The sequence below is a fragment of the Camponotus vicinus genome, unplaced genomic scaffold (assembly GCF_025532165.1).
Source record: "Camponotus vicinus isolate PSW18456_S1 unplaced genomic scaffold, iyCamVici1.0 SCAF_2, whole genome shotgun sequence".
NCBI lineage: Eukaryota > Metazoa > Arthropoda > Insecta > Hymenoptera > Formicidae > Camponotus > Camponotus vicinus.
Window position 1 is genome coordinate 4527386 of NW_028141956.1, and position 17061 is coordinate 4544446.

A 17061-nucleotide genomic window follows, 5' to 3' on the forward strand; every position below is an offset into this window, starting at 1 on the left:
ACACGTTCTAATGGAAAAGATATGTCTCTAATATCAGCGCGCGATCGACCACCGAGAAACTATATCCGTTCGTAATAAATCGGAAGAACTTTCGACTTGTTAGATTGCTCATCAATACTGCCGATTAGCCAGTAGTTTAATCTCTCATTTTCTTTACGCACGAAAAAAATTTCAAAAATTATTACACAGATTCGATCTTTAACATAATGCAAGTGAGCGCAATTTTTGCAAATTCCGCCATTCAGAAAAATATTTTATAAAATTTAATATATAACTTTTATATCAAATTTTCGATGTCACCGCAATAACATCTGCTTTTCCCACGTCCGATCGGGCAATTCGCCACCAATACTCGCGGTGCAATCTTTTTTCCCCCAAAATTGGATTTCCAGCTCGACCGGCCGCGATCATACACCGTCGCGTCGCATACACGCTGTAAAATTTAACGCTAGCAATTACGGTCTCCGCACCGCGTCGCATTTTCGTCGCAGCGAACACGGTAGATATATTCGATTACAAATTGATCGTTCGAACGGGGGCTGAATGTTCGTGAAACAATGAGGATTAACGAGTAGCTCTAATTCACCCCGTTATGAAAAGATAAAAGTAACGAATAAAGCGCGCGCGCGGTTTTTATCGTTTTATCGTTCGGCGCTGGCGCATTTAAATTCGCATTAAAATACTGTCATGAGATTTTCGTCGCGCTTTTGAATGCACTCGGGTGCATTAAATAAATATAGTCTTTTTCGGCGCCCCATGACAAAGCACAGTAAATTAATTGCCGCAGATAAACTGCTGTAGAATCATAAAAAGAAGGAATTTCAAAAGAAGATTAAAAAATTTCTAATGTGTGAATTCGCTATAAATCCAAGTAAATTATTTGCACTAACTTTGTAATGTCCGGAACAATCATTTTTTCCAATAAATATTGTATTAAATTTCATCTATTTGTAGTGACTTCTATATACAATTTAAAATATGGAAAAAGCAATATAATAAATTCAGTTCTTTTAATTTAATCCGCAATCAAGGATAATAAGAATCGAATAAAGATTTTCAGAAGAATTCGGAATTTTCTACAATCACGTGCAGAAATCTCTTAAAAATTTCACTTTGATCTCGCAATAAATGAGCATAAAGAATTGAAGAAGTTAAAAGAATATCGATGTCTCGAAAACAGATGTCTGGCCGTTTCTGCGATAAAATACCAGTCCTAACATAGGAGTTTCGAATATGCGTACGACGCCTAGGTCAGGCTGAGTGGCGTGCATCGACCCTGAGGAGTCGATAGCGTCGATGGCGTTCGACGTCGCGATGCTCGCAGAAGCTCCCTCGACCTCCCTATCTGTACGTTGAACCTGAGGGGTTCGGTACGTCGCTCTCGAGCGGGAATCGCAACCCTTCACGGCTCCACGACCTCTCGGCAACCTTCTTTGCCTCCTTCTTATCCTCTCTGCTTCCATCTTTTTCTCTTCGTCCTCTCTCGTTCTCTCTTTCTCTTTCTTTCTCTTATTCGACTTTAGTCTTTCACACACGCTCGCCTACGCATGCCGCAAAAGTGCCAATGCTCCTGACGCCAACGTCGGCCCACCGTTAATTCTCCGCCTCGACGCCCACGATCGTTTTCGGTCTTAACCCTTTGTTACGCGATGAGTACGAACGAAGCAGATACGCCACTTCTTCCAGCCTGCTGTATTTATGATGCTATTGAAGATGTCTGTTATCTTTTGTAAACTTTACTAATTCCTTCCAACCCGAATGTTTATATGCGTATATTAAAAACAAGACATGAAACTATCAACACAAAATTGGATAAAATAGATTACAAATATACGCATATATAATTGAAACATTTTTGGAAAATAGTTTTGAGGTATTAATGATGCATATAATAACTAAAAGAAATCTTTTTTGCGATTTCTTATCGTTTTCTATATTTCTTTTATATGTATCTTATTTATCCAATTATCATATAATTTAAAAAACATTTTAAGTCTATTAAGATTAACCGAGAAAGTTCTTCTCATATCCAGTACAATTGTGGTTGGGCATAAATTCCCATTATAAAATTTCTATTTTCCAGTAAGATATATATATATATATATATATATATATATATATATATTTCCAGAGTAAGATGTTTCGATATTTCCCTTCGCAGACACGGTCGACTTTAATATCGATTTCGCGGCCTGAAACCACCCAAGCACCTCGACAGGGTACCGTTCGAGTGTATTTGACTGGAAATTGACCCTTAGGAACTTTTAATAGGCACCCTGCCACCCAAGCCTTTTCTGCCACCCTTCTCCTCCTCTGTCCCTCCTTCACGTGACCCTTAGAGACGAATCTCGCAAAAGATTTCCTCCGAATGCACGTTCGGTCCAAAAAACATTGCTTCTCGTTAAAATTAACAGCCCCTTCTAGTCATTTGTTTCTCGAAATGCAAGAGAAAAAGATAAAGTAGTTTAGACAACGTATAGCAGAAATTAGGTAAACGTCTTATCGCAACCAATATTATCATAAATTTTGTTTAATATAGGATCTTCTGTCTTTTTATTGAATTCTGTGATAATATAACTATAAAGATAAGTTATTTGAAAGATAATTTATTTTTCCGCAGCTCTCTACACATCAAATGTTTCAATACTATTCTCCGTTAATAGAAAAAAATTATATGCAAATGCAACGATAGTTACGAATTCACGAAGGAGGGATACGAATTAAGGTAATATGGAGGGAATCGATTGTGAGGGGAGGAAAAATGGCCTCGCGTGTATCGTTAAACCACCCGCAGAATTATCGATACTTTCCTGTCGAAGTTCAACCACCCTCGCTGTTTCGCGACCGAAGGGAACCCCCTTTGGAAAATATCCCCCTTGACTAATCTAACGTTGTCCATGGAAGTCCGCTAATCTGACTCTTAATGCGAGATACCACTCACCCCATACTCTCTTTTCGGAGATGAAGGGCCATCTCTTGCAACGCCGCTATAATGATGCATTATGCCGCAACAATAGGCAACGCGGACTCTGGTTCGAATGGAAATCTGAGAGCTTCTCCCGGATTCTATCCCCATTCTTCCCCCGTTTTACCTTCCTCTCCCTTTACCTCTCACTATCCCTGCAATTATCGGGGCCGTGGAATGCGCGTCAACCTAGCTTATTGTGAATTCGAGCTTAAAATTAATTCCTGGCTCGCTCGCGCGGATTTGAGCATAAGAATGGCTAGTGGATGGTTTAACCAAGATATTTAATTACCATGATTTATTTATTAATCTTATTGAAATATTGTCATTCCAGTACCATTAATTAGTTTACATATCAATCGTGTTTAAGTTACCGCGATTTAATTTCCTTTCTTGCGATTCACGGAAGCTATAAGTCGTATTTTTCATATTCCGACTTTAGGCGGTAAACACAAAATCGCAAAGGGGGCTACACATGGACGCTTCTATTGCCTTTATTGAAATCCGGGACTCCATTGCCGTTCAGGATCGTGCTTTCATCGTGCCAACGGGCATTAGCATGTTTCGCTGGCGACATTCAAAGGCTCCTCAGCGGATCCTCGACGCGAAGATAAAAGGGATCTTCCTTCTCGCGTAAGAGAAGCACCGTCGTTTTTCCCCGCGCGAAAAGAAACCATGCAGGATTGTGCGAAAACGCGCGACAGAGAGAACATCGGGTTTGCCGAATAAAAAGAGCCGGATGGAGCGACGGGGGGAGAGGGGGTCCGGATAGACCGGAGATAAAGCGAAATAACGGGGGTATATTTTTCGGGTTTCACGCGAGCTCTCCGCAAGCGCGATTTCTCGTACCAAATAAAAATAGAAGCTGCCGCGGTCGCCATAAATATTCCACGGGTTCGACCCCTGGGTTTTGGAGCGGCGCCCCCGCGTTCAAACCCTCGCCATGATGTATCCGCGCTCATCTTCGACGCGTGTACCGTCGCCTTTCCTCCCCCGTTCTATGCGCTTCCTCCTCGCTTATCCTGCCGAACCGATATGCGTTGATCCGTCCGCCGCGATCCGGTCACCCTTCGTGATTTATTCGGTTTCTCGGTTAAGTGCTTAATGGATCGAAGCCCTGCGAATCGCAAATTTTCCCTGTCTCTGTTTGCGTTGCTATCGCACACATGCTATGCTATAATATTAATATGATTAAAGGGAATAATATAAATTAACCTCTAATTATTTCGAGATTACGAGATTAAAATTTTGAAATAAGCATTATAATTTTTTAATCATAAATAAAATTAAAATATATATTAATAACTTGAATAGGTTAAATCCTTTAATTTCTTTTTTCGTTAAATTTGATTTGCTTTTTTTTATCGTGAATATATAAGGAGATCAAGTTAAAATCGTCTCGATACTACTATTTCTACTTTTTTATAAAATTACTATTTCTATATTTTATAAAATGTATTATTAAAATAGTATCTTTGAGAATTTTCAGGTCGATATTTACTCACATCTGTGTACGTGTGGATTAATTGTATACAATTTAAATGAAGGAGCTCGAAAAAGAGATTCACCGGCAGGATCCGAGAAGAAAGAATTCAGGGCGCCATGTATATATCACCGGAAAGGACTCCGGTGGTCCCATCGCGAATCGAAAAATCCTTCTCACCGGCCGTTTACATATTCCATGCGATATTTCAAAATCTCTCACTCTTCTCTCTCTCTTTCTTTTGCCGCTGTGTTCATTCTTTTATACACTCTTGAACGAACCACGAGGATAGTCGGATTCCCAGGATCCCCCAGGGTGACGATCCGAGGTCATCGGCGCCTGCAACCCGCATCCAAATCAGGAAGTTCTCCGTCTCACTCTCTATCTCGCGATCTTCGTCATTCTTTCTCCTCGAGAGGAACGTAAGAGAGAGATAGAGATATAAATGAAAGAGAGAAAGAGGAGAAGAGCTATGAAAGAGGAGCACAGGCCAAAGAAAAGAGAAACGGGGTGATGTATGTGCCTCGATATACTCGATGTACGGTGGATCGGGGCGAGAGCATCGACGCTCGTTACAATATTAATGCGGTTATTATACGACGTCACATTTAATGGTGCTCCCAGGCCCCTTCCGAGCGGCCATAATTCACCGACCGGGCCATCCGGCTTTTTTCGCCACAACCGTCGACAAACCGAGAAAAATCGGAACGATCCCGAAACGCGTATACGCTTGAAGACAAACACGGATTTCACGAGGACGATCCATTTGACAGGCCGTCGTGTGACGGGATTGAGATTTAAAAAAAAATATGCGAGGACTTATATATAAATGATCTATTACAGTTGCGTTAGACAATAATAGAAAGAAATCTAATCATACATGGGATATATGAAAAGTTCTTCGCGAAAGCCGGAAGATGCTTTCGGAAATGGATGATCGGCGAGCACGTAGGCAACTCGAGGTAAAGCTGCGATTTGGAGGTCGAGTATCGAGGCACGTTCGAAAGTTATCGCACGGATAAGCTCGAGATGAGCTTTGGAAAATGCGGATCTTCGTCAAAATCTTCTCGTTGATATTCCCCTCGACTTCCAAACTTTCGTGCCGAAAATATACGCGAGTCGTAGTGCGGATTCGCAAAATAGGAACATAAATTTCGTTCCCGAGTTAATTTCACATTTATTTTCACAGGAGGTTTTTTACAGAATTTTAAACTAAACTTAAATATCGAGATAATTAATATCGGAGGCAAAAATACTGTATAAGTTGTTGAAAACTTTAAACTGAATGAAAAAACTAATTTCAAAATCGCCAACAAATTTATGCGATATTCTATACGCAAAATTGCCATGACATTATCATAAACGAATCACTCTTTCTCTCTCTCTCTCTCTCTCTCTCTCTCTCTCTCTCTCTCTCTCTCTCTCTCTCTCTCTCTCGGCACTCGATGTGTCAATCTAACTAACTAATCTAACATTATATCACGCCATCTTGCACGCGATGCATTTTTTCCTGCATGACACGTAATCTTTTGCCGCATGTGTGTGCTACGAGTTCAATTTCCCATGCTTATTCCAGGTACAAATACTAACCGCGGCAATGGATGCAATAATACACGGTGGACCTGAGCGATGAGCGGGAAGAGGTAGAGAGAGGAAAAGAGAGAGATTTATATCTCCGTTTCTCATAGTTTATTCTAGCGGAGTTCATATATCCAGACGATTACGCGCGACGACACGGCTATTTACGCAGCAGACGTATCGGAGCGCTTCCCTTTCAGCCGCATGTATCGCGCGGACGCACCGTCACGCACCAGGTGTGCGTGTGTATCGCCGTGGCCGTGTTCTCCGCCTCGACGTTGTCGACGACGAGCAGTCGACGCCGCTAAGTAAAACGACTCGCGTTATATTTATTATCAATTACATGGCGAGCGTACGAGCCACTCCCGTAGAGCGGAAGGTGTCCTGAAACAGGTTTGATTAATAAATTAACGCACGGAGGGGACCCGCGCCTCGTCGGCTCTGGTCCCCTCCTTCCGATCCGCCCGTCCCGGGAGTCCGCCGTCTGCAACCTCCTTTTCGCGAGAGAGAGGAACTGGTCCGCCGATAAATTATATCGTCTTGTTTAATTGCGAATTCGCCTCGAGATAATTGCCATCGCGCGAGAGCGAGTCCTACTCGTTACGGGCGACGATCGGGCAGCCGGTGCACGTGGACATACGGCTAAATACGCGTCCACGTGCACCCACGCACGTGCCTGGAACACGTACATGCCGGGTGAAGCACGACGTAACTGAAATATTAGCTGTGTGTTTTCTATCGCCACTTTCTTATTTATAAGTCGAAGAGACGATTGAATCACGGATCGAAAATCTCTAATATAATTTCGCAAGTCATAAGTTTTAATTTCAAATGTCAATAAATATTATTTAATTTCACCCAGTGAATTGAGATAATATTTATTGACACTTTAAATTGCACTGAAGAAACGTTTGAAAATTCTTAATTTTCTAATCAACTGTTTATAAATTTGACGTATGGTTCACGTGCTCTCTATAAACAGACTTTAATTTTGTATACAAATAATTGGTGCTTGTTCAAGTGACTTTGTGCGAATAAATTAGACTGGTGACTGAAGCGCAAGCAGGCAACGGTGGCGAATGCAGATGTCATTTTTCGACGGGAGAAATGCCGGATGCCGGCGACGAGTAGCGCGCGAGTAAATTTTCGCACTGGTTCCGTTAGGCAATCACTATGAATCAAGCGGGCTACGCCTGCATTTACGTTTACGATTGTTGTAAATTACTTCAAGTTTTTTCCGCGCCGGTTTTACCCCGACCACCGTCGCCTCTCGACTTTGTCCCTCTCCCTCTCCCCCTCTCGCCGTCTCCCTTCTTCCCTCCACCAGGAGCCTTTTTTCATTTTACCTTTCCGTCTCCACACTCGTCCGTTTCTTCTTCTGCCGTCCCGCAGAGTCTGCATCCACCTCTGTTCGATGGATGCACGTCATCGTCGAGTTCATCGAACGTCTTGTTCATCCTGTTTATTGAATCGACTCGACACTCGACTAAATTATTCTCGACATCGCGAGTTTAATGCGCATGTTTTTTGAGAATTTTGCAATGTTACGAATTCAACAAGTACTAATATCAAAAATAAAAATGCCGTTAATTACTTGTATATTAAAAATATTGAAAAACATTATCTTCGTCTGAAAGAGATATTCTTAATAATTTATGCTGAATATAAAAATTAATTTTTCAGATGTATGTATAATAAATTATACTTAGAAATAATGCGATCTTTTATTCTGGTTAATTTTTTTATCAAGTAACTGATGGGCATTTTGCGTTAAGCCAAATATATATATAAATTTAGTTAATGTCCAGCTATACGTTATAATTTACGGGGAAAAATTCTCGTTATTAAAAATGTTTCGTAAAGGCAGAAAATATTTATCATCTGATTATTAGATTTATCGCGGGACTTCATTTTTATGAGCCTCGTTTATTCGTATTTTTTTACATCGTGGCATAATTGCGCGATCGTCGCGATTCAGCGCGAAAAGGCCACGATAAACCTTTGCCCCCAGGAATTTCCGACTCTAGTCGCGATGCTGACAATAATCGTAAAGCATCAAGCAGGAGACGCGGCATATTTTTATCGCTACCGTTACCGCCTCGGTATACATACCACCGATTTCGCGTCACGCCACCCACGATGGCGCGGCACGGAAATTACAGCTCGTGCCGAAACAACCGCAAACGCGTTTGAAAATTAAACCGCTTCACCGACAATAATTCTCGCGGTATTCGAGAAGCGTCCCCGCCTTTAACTTCTCGTCGGAACCCTTGTAACTCGTAGATTACATGTCATCCCGTAGAAGCCGCTCTTTATGTGAGCGATCTAGGTCCTAGCTAGAGTTTGGCTTAGAACAACCGTTTGAATCTGATACACAGAGCGATAACTGCTATCCCTAAGGACCGGCGAAATAATGAAGATAAACAGTCATAAAACGAGAAGGTTTATATTTTCTTCTTTTTTTTATAAATAGATCCTAAAGAAACCGTTTTTCTTTTCCGATGTAAAGTTATTTCTGTAGAGCCAAAGAGTTCTTTCTGTGGAGCCAAAAAATTATTATATTTTCGTAGAGCCGCCTTCATTTAACGATATTTTTTTATACATTTTACGATTATACCTCTGTTTTATAAGAGGCACATAATGAAAAGATAAAAAATATCTAAAAAGAGGAGATATAAATTTAAAATTTATTATTGTGTCATATTTTTCCCGTGTATTTTTTGCGGCGTAATAATAAATTGAAGAATTTATGTATTATATTTTTCTCGTCAGTTTTTTGAAAAATTTAGAATTGATTTACACATGCGATGGAGAACTCACGGCCACGACAATGCGTGTCTGTACGCGAGAAGGGCGAAACGCAGGAATGGCCGATGACCCCGTCTGGCCGGATCCCTTCCGCCCACGCATCGTGGCCCCTGCTAAGGGCAAAAAAAGCGCGAGGAGATCGAGAGCCGCACGATGCACTGGCAACACACGAATATCGCGATATCACGCCGATTACCTGCGAGAGATATTTAATCCTTCCGCTCTCTCAGCGCCAACCCTAATCACGTACATATCTTTTTATGCATCACTTAAAACTATCTAAGTAGATAGGTTTTTGGAAATCACTCAATTCTACCAAGAAGAGAAAAATCGAACAACATGGAGTTTTATCCAAATAAATAAAAAAGGCAATATTGTAAAAGTTAAAGCTGTATGAACAATCCGGCATTTAAATTGCGCTTTAATTGCATTTTAATTGCAATTCTGGTAGCTTTGCATACTATTCATTTACCCGTTACAGTCGCACATTATATTGTAAATAAAATTCATCTCGATTTAAATGGTTATATTACATTTGTTTTTGCACAATAGTGACAGAATCTCCCGGTATTACATATGAAATCTTCATTAACAATTCTAAAACGCTAACTGCTAATTTAATATTAATATGGTTATACCGTATAATAACGGAAAATTACAAACCGTAAAAACAAATAAAATTTTATACTGTCTGATCGATTAGTAATCAATATAAAGCCAACATATCTTTGAGTATGTTCAAGCAGAAAAAGAGGCACGTTGTAATAATCGGTAATTGTCATCGCGAAGATTTTTAATCCCCGCTAAATACATATATGAATTTTCTTAGCGGTAAAAAAATCGAATAGCCGCCCTCCAGCGCGATCAATTGCTGCCGATATTCGGGCAAAGATCCCCAACATCGTTCAAGGCGATAAACACATTGCGGGCATATCGACACGCTAATAAACGACACGTATTAAGATGAGATAAGTCGCAAATCCGTCTGTTCCACTGTTTACGGCTTGAAATCGGCGCGGGGTGCCAGCTGGAAAAATAAGAGACACGCGTCGAACATGCGGGTTACGGTCGACGAACCAGTGATGTGTTATGACGTTATGATGTGCATCGTCGTGCCTGATCGCAGCCTGATAGATTCATTGGTGCATAAATAATTTTATAAAATTTTTCTCAATTTTAGGAAACATGTTTTCTCGCGTCTCTTGAAATATAAACATCTAGATCTGCAATGGCATTTTGTATCATTTTTTATACTTTTATAGGACTAATGAAAATAGCTCTGACTCTCTCTTTCTCAGATTTATAATAATACCTAATTTTAAATATTAAACGTGATCGGAGCAAAAAGGTTCTCTGAAGTTCTCTAAAAAAAAAAAGAATCTTTTTGGAGTATTAAAATTAAAAATATTTCTCCATAACGACTCCGATGCGAAGAAAGGCGTAAACGTGTTTACACGGTTTTTTCCGCCGAACTCTTCCGAATTATTTTCCGCACGCATCAACCGCGGACCGGTTTATCGCACTCGAATCCGACCGGTTTATTAAAACCTCGCCTCGAGCGTCGCATCCCAAATATCTCGTTATCTATTATTCCACGGCGCTCACGCGCGCCTATCAATACGGCACCGCGCATCGAATATTTATACGTGGGAGGAACGAGATAAATCGCTCGCTTCCACGTGCGCACTCGATTTCACGCGTCTCTCGATTTACGTTGCCGATCGTCTCGCGATCCGCAAGTACGGACATGACCCCGCTCAATCACGCGAAAGCTCGACGCGAGGACCCGGGTTATTAAGACCGAAATAAACTGCCGATGTAACGGTCACGGCCGGCAATTAAATTTTAAGTACTTACGGATGCGCTCGCGAGCGAGTGCATCGCTCCTGCGTCGCGAGCGTTTACGAGCGCGATGGAGGTAAACGCGACCGCGTGCACGGTAGGTGATGCTATCGTCTTGTCCGGCGATAAAAGATAACTGTCAATTAGCAGTAAATCCATAAGAGCGGAATCTGTGCGTGTCACAGAATAAATAGATTTACAAGAGTAATTTTTCTCTTCAAATAGCTATTTACATTATTTTCCACGAACATACGCTTCAATATATGATAATTAACGAGCGTATCATATTTATGATATCGGAGAGAAACTTGAAATTTTCACCTGTTTACAATTCTTATCCCCCACGTAGAATGCAACTTCCCTCCGATGCAACGCGTGGCTCCATCTCATAATACGTGAGTGGATCTCGTCCGTCCGTGGATCAGCAGGAATATCTGGATCGTCGCGTCCATCGATCACTTTTGTCACGGGCCGCGCGAGTTTATTTTCAGAGCGAGAGGAGATGAGAGAAGAGAGGGACGATCGTTAACGCTAGAGGTGCGGGGCACATACATCTCGCTCCCTTTTTGTTTCGCGTTCTTATTTATTTCTCTTTTTTCTTTTTCTTTCTTATCAAGTCCGCGAGACCACCTGTCGCTTTACGCCGGCAATTATGTTCTCGTGATTGCGAGCGCGAGCGGCGGAGCTTTAATCGGATCTCGCGCGATTTGTCGCGAAAGTTTGTCGCGAATCCAGGCGCGTTCCCAGGCCGCCAGCGCGGCCTCTTCTACGACGATATAAAAGAAACGTAATCGCCCAGGCCAACGAACAACCGTGGCCTCGGCTTCAGGGTCGTTTCGACTATTATCCCGCAGCAGTCGAGGATGCAGTAGAAACGCATCACTCGGAGGCCGCGTTCGATGCTCGAACCTGACGATACCTCGATAACCGAACGACGTGCTCTGATGATCGAAATATTGATATATTCTTCGTTATTTCGATATTTCATTGATATGTTTAACGTTTGACATTATTCAATGATATTGGTCATCTAATCGCGAAATCCAATTACAAGATTAACCAATAATTATGTAATATCCTGTATAATGTTACATGCATGGATATTAATTAACCGATTAGTTATGTATTACTTGATGATGAATATTGCATTACTTACTGATTTTGCATAATTAATTACAGAACATGGAATAGAGAGAGGTATTTCCGTAAAATGAGACATTTAATTTTATGGAATTACATTTGACATTTATATTTAAAATTGTCATGCTTATGTGTATGTGTGCATTCCTTCAGTAATATAAACACAAAAAATTTACATATTTAATATTTTTATATTTTTCTCGGAAAAGATTAAAATTTTTTCTGAAATTTCTATCTCATTTAGAATTTTTGTCCTCTCTTTTATTAATACTGAATATAATCGCTGCGTATAGTGAAAGAGCAGGTAAATTAATATCAAAACTTCTGGAGAAACCGTTCATCATTTCGTTCCCTCGCTCTTTTTTGGGTGAATATCCTGGAGCGAGAGTTCATTCGCGGTATTCGAACGATTCGAAATTTGGATGGGAGATGGCCAGCAGCCGAGAATTGAAGAAAAATACTGTGGATGTTCTAGATCTTCCAACGAGTAACGATCCCGACGAGCTCGCCTCGCATCCCATGACGATATTAACCTCGCCGCGGGCACGTGTTCCGAGGAGCGAGTCCTCTTTTATTACTTATTAGCGACACCCAAAGCGCACGCTGGCTTCTCTCTCGCATCGCGGCGATGCGATTTTAATGATGCGTTTCAAGGTCCCAAGGTCTCTGCCACGGATAAGCTACAGGGTCGTTGCCGTCTGATCCCGGTGACAGCTTAGGTCTTAGCTAGAAGCTTCGATTCTATTGCCTTTCTCCTATCGATCTCTAGAGCATGCTCGATCGAAATATTCCGATTTTTCTAACTATACTAAACGTTTCATCGCACTACTCTGTCCATCCGTAAATTTGTTTACTAATTTAGAAATATTTTCTTAATATCTTATTAGAATCATAAGTCTTAAAAAAAGATCTGTCACGAAGAAGATGAATTACGTCAATTTGTGAGATTTATATCGATTGATAAATATAATCGTCTCTCTTTGTGATTTATTCTTGAAAAAGCGCGATATAAATTTTGCAATATTGGCGCGAAAAGTCTTTGAAATTTACATAAGAAGCGAATCCAAGATCCACATCGTGAAATTTCGACGGCTCTGACATCTCGTCAAGGGTATGCAAGATCGAGAAACGAGAGAACCCGACACCATCGAGAGGTCAAGACGTCATCATGCCGATGAAACGACAATTTGCAAGGTCCGCGAGTTGCGCTCGTAGACGGCAAATACGAGCAAAGAGACCTTCGCGCGATGGTCAGGGCCACGGGGTTCTTGCGCCGAGAGCGTTAATCTCGCGAACGCGCTACGTGATCGCGCAAACTGCACACGCATATGTGCCTATGTACGCTCGAATATGCATACAGCCCGGATTTTTTCCCGCACGCACTCGCGCAATTATCGCAGAGCCTGTATAATCGTTATCTTATTGGAGGTATGTTAGATTTAAAAAAAAATTGTAATCCTAGAAAACGTGATATTATCGTGAGAAAAAATTCCAAATGTCCCAAAACAGTCAAACTTAATATCAGTTGATATCTTCTTTAACCAAATTAAATTCTACTTTTTTAAAGTATCGTATAAGTTAATAAAATATAAATAAAAAGCGAAACTTTATTCCAATCAAAATGAATTATTCGAAGATTTGAATTAAAATTAGCCATCGAAATATTTAAAATATTGAGTTTTAAAAAGTTATAATAAAAAATAAGCTCTCATGAAAACTTTTTTTAAGAAATTATCAATATCATCTTCATTAAGGTATTTATCACTAAAATTAAAAAATAAATTGTCGCTATCAACCATAAATATTATTTTGTATAAAGTCACTTGATAATATTTTATTTTTATAAGAAATATTAATTAATTTTTTTCAATTTCTGTAACCTATCGAAAGACTTTTTTTGTAATTCTATTGCAGAGATCTTAAAATGGAGAACATCGTGTTGCAGGACGAACGCAAAGAACATATCAAGATAATAGGTGAGAGCAAGCCGTATGTTGTATATCTGTACATCGATGTATCACGCGGGACTAACGTTATATATCGCAGTATTGTAGCAATCATCGATCGAACCGCATAGATTAACGTGTACCGCGAAAATCGCGACTATAATGTTTCCGCTCGCGTGACCCTTGATTTTCGAGCGTGAAATCAGATCTGCTTGTGCTCGGCAAAAATTCGCATAAAAAATTGCACTTGCGATAAAATTGGCTATAATTTATATAATTATGCTGAAACATGATGCCCGTTATTTTTAATGATCTTTGACTGCTATGGCGAATCAGATCCCTACGCAGATATTTTACAAAAGAATCGAATAGAATGCGAAATGCTTTGTAATTTTGTAGATGTTTCTTTTCTACTTATATAGAAGGAATAATAGCGCGTTTTACTTTTCAATTTATTACTACCTATTTATTGTATATTACCGTGATTTCTATTGGCTTGATATTTGGCTTGATATATAATATAATAGTTTCGCAATCTAATTTTTATATAGTAATTGAAGATTATAAAATATTTTTCGTAAAAAGCACTCACCGATCGATGTCTTCTGCAATCTTAGATTTCGGTCTCAGCAATATTTATGCCAGCAATGATCCTCTAAGAACACATTGCGGCTCCCCGGAGTATGCTGCTCCCGAACTCTTTGTCGTGGGTAAACGATATGGACCGGAAGTAGATTTATGGAGCCTGTAAATATAAATATATTGTATATGCGAGATATAAATATTCATAAGTCTTATTTTTAAAAGTTTTTTAAAGATATTTTTCTTTAAACAATTCATAAAAATGTCACACGTGTAATTCACATTAAAAAATACGCTTGGACCATTTTGTATTTCAACTATACAGTACACTAAATTGTATCTCAATATTTAAATATTATGTAACAATATGATAAACAGAGGAGTCGTTTTATACGGAATGACAATTGGTCGACTTCCGTTTTTGTGTCCCCGCGACGAATGGACATCGTCGGAGGAGCGTCGACGGAGACTGATGATCCAGATCAACAGGGGCTTGACGTCAATTCAAGAAAAAGCCATGTGTCAAACATCGATCGAGTGCAGGAACTTGATAAACCGCTTGCTCGTTCCATCAGCTCGCGAAAGAATCACCATTCGAGAGATCCTTGATCATCCGTGGATCCTCGCGTCACCGAAGAGCAATCTTTATTTTGAAGACGACTTGAGCGTTTCCGATCATCTCGCGGTAATATATACAGGATGCTCCATAAACAATAATTGTGGAAAAAATTTGAAGAAGACATGTATATAAAAGATGTGTCATATTATTTCTCTATAAATACAATTTTATTTTTAATATCTATTATTATAATTATATTTTCTTCCACATATTATAATATTTTATGTTTTTTTTAAATCGCATACTTCTAGGTCTTTTAATCCAATTTTCTTAAAATACTTCTATTACCCATAATACGGCACATTTTTAGATTTTAACAAGTCTATGTACCTTATTTCTTTATTAAATGCCTTCCTTGTGTACTATTATAGCAATATTATGCACTGAATTTTCCATCTTATCACCGCGTACTTTGCATTTTTTTTTGATCGACCTTAAAATATGCACCAATTAGTGACGCTATACGAAATACTTATGCAAGATGATTGCTGATTATTGTAGATAGTAAACGAGATTGCGACTGCAGTGCGAATAAACGTGACTGCAGTCGAGGCTGAATTAATAAGACGAAAATATGGGGAAATCGGGGGCATATATAATATCAAGTAAGAGGAATATCAAACGAAGTGAAGTTTATTTTATAATAAAGTACTGTTATATATAATTATTTATATCCTGACGTATATCTTTTAATCTTAATAGAGCGCACAAATTGCACCAAATAACCACTTCTGCTTACCAGTTAACACCACAACTTCTTCGAAATTCCATATGTCGAATTGAAAATGTATCATCGCCGACCATGACTATCAGGTGATATAATTGTATAAAGCATAATTAAAATAAATTTTTCAAATTTAAATCCTTGAAAAATATATGCTTTAAAAAATATTTCATAATAATATAAGCAGAGTATTTTTTTTAAATAAAAATAAAATAAAAATAAAAATCAAGTATTTATCTATGATTTATTTATGAATTTTTTATTATTTATTTATGAATTTTTTATAACATGAATAGGTTTATTTATTATTTCATAATAATATTTATTTCGTTATAGTAGTGTAACGTTTAAAATAATAAAAAAATTGAGATATCTCCTACATACATTGCTTGTAAAATGTAAAAACAATTCCTTCTACAAAAGAACCTTGTAAAACAATTCCTTCTACAAAAAGAAATATTATTTTCAGTACAAATTTCTCTTATAAAGAAATAATTGTTCTCGTATATTAAAAATAATATATTATTGCTAACTATACGGTATATTTAAATGAAATATAAACTGATATTTTATCTCAGTTGATAATTATATATAAGTAATATAATTATCCCCAGAAATATTACAATAGAATAATTATACGTAATTATCCAGATATTTTTTCACTACATAGAACGGCAAAGGACAATTATCGAAACGGCACATTCAAAAATTCTGACAATGCTGATCGCATAATTGTTATGCAACGCGACCAGGTGCAAGAACGGTCGGTCAAACAATCCTCATTACACGGTTCCACGACATGGAACTGGCGGTGCCGCTCCGGAAATGGAAATCGCTCTTTCGAGGAACGGAGAAATTCCGTAAAATTCGACTTCCCTTTACCTTATCCTTCTTATTCTAATTATTACGTTCACAATAAGCATGTAGTATGTCACTTAGATAATTGTTAATTTTTTGTTTCTTTAGAGAATTCATCACAAGACATCTACCACAAATTCATCCTTATTATCCCAGCAATATCATACACCGCAAATTCCAAAAAGTCAAGATGATAGAATTTCAGATCGACGATTATATAGGTATTTCATGAATGAAAGCTAAAAGCATTATTATTATGTAATTGTGCAATTAACAGGGACAATTAATTGTTATATCGATTATAAATAGAAACGAAACATATCAAAAATCGAAAAATTCTATGTCCTATATCAATCCCAAGAGGATGGGGAAGAACGAAGATTTCTCTAGAAATTATAAAGTAAATTATGAAATAACACCTAGTCCTTCGATCTTGCAAACTTTTTCGCGTGTTAGCAGCGAAAGTATGCCTACTTCGCGAAACAAAGTAATAATTTACATTTTTCAACAAAGAAA

The 17061-nt window shown here is 38.8% G+C and overlaps 1 protein-coding gene and 1 long non-coding RNA gene across 5 annotated transcripts in view; one reads left to right on the top strand and one right to left on the bottom strand.

Annotated features, from left to right (window-relative positions):
- LOC145967294 (MAP/microtubule affinity-regulating kinase 3-like) overlaps nt 1-17061 on the top strand; it is a 206120-nt gene that overhangs the window by 188576 nt on the left and 483 nt on the right. For 3 of the 4 annotated variants that reach the window (XM_083092049.1, XM_083092051.1, XM_083092052.1), the window contains 8 exons: nt 13731-13792; nt 14380-14509; nt 14723-15029; nt 15465-15568; nt 15666-15776; nt 16358-16547; nt 16654-16766; nt 16855-17032. In XM_083092049.1, coding sequence (XP_082948175.1) covers nt 13731-13792; nt 14380-14509; nt 14723-15029; nt 15465-15568; nt 15666-15776; nt 16358-16547; nt 16654-16766; nt 16855-17032 — 1195 coding nt within the window. The remainder of the gene's footprint in view (nt 1-13730; nt 13793-14379; nt 14510-14722; nt 15030-15464; nt 15569-15665; nt 15777-16357; nt 16548-16653; nt 16767-16854; nt 17033-17061) is intronic. The other variant, XM_083092050.1, reaches the window with a different exon arrangement.
- LOC145967297 (uncharacterized) overlaps nt 1-17061 on the bottom strand; it is a 130657-nt gene that overhangs the window by 112354 nt on the left and 1242 nt on the right. The window contains exon 3 of the long non-coding RNA XR_014437332.1: nt 14355-14507. This is a non-coding gene — a long non-coding RNA (uncharacterized LOC145967297). The remainder of the gene's footprint in view (nt 1-14354; nt 14508-17061) is intronic.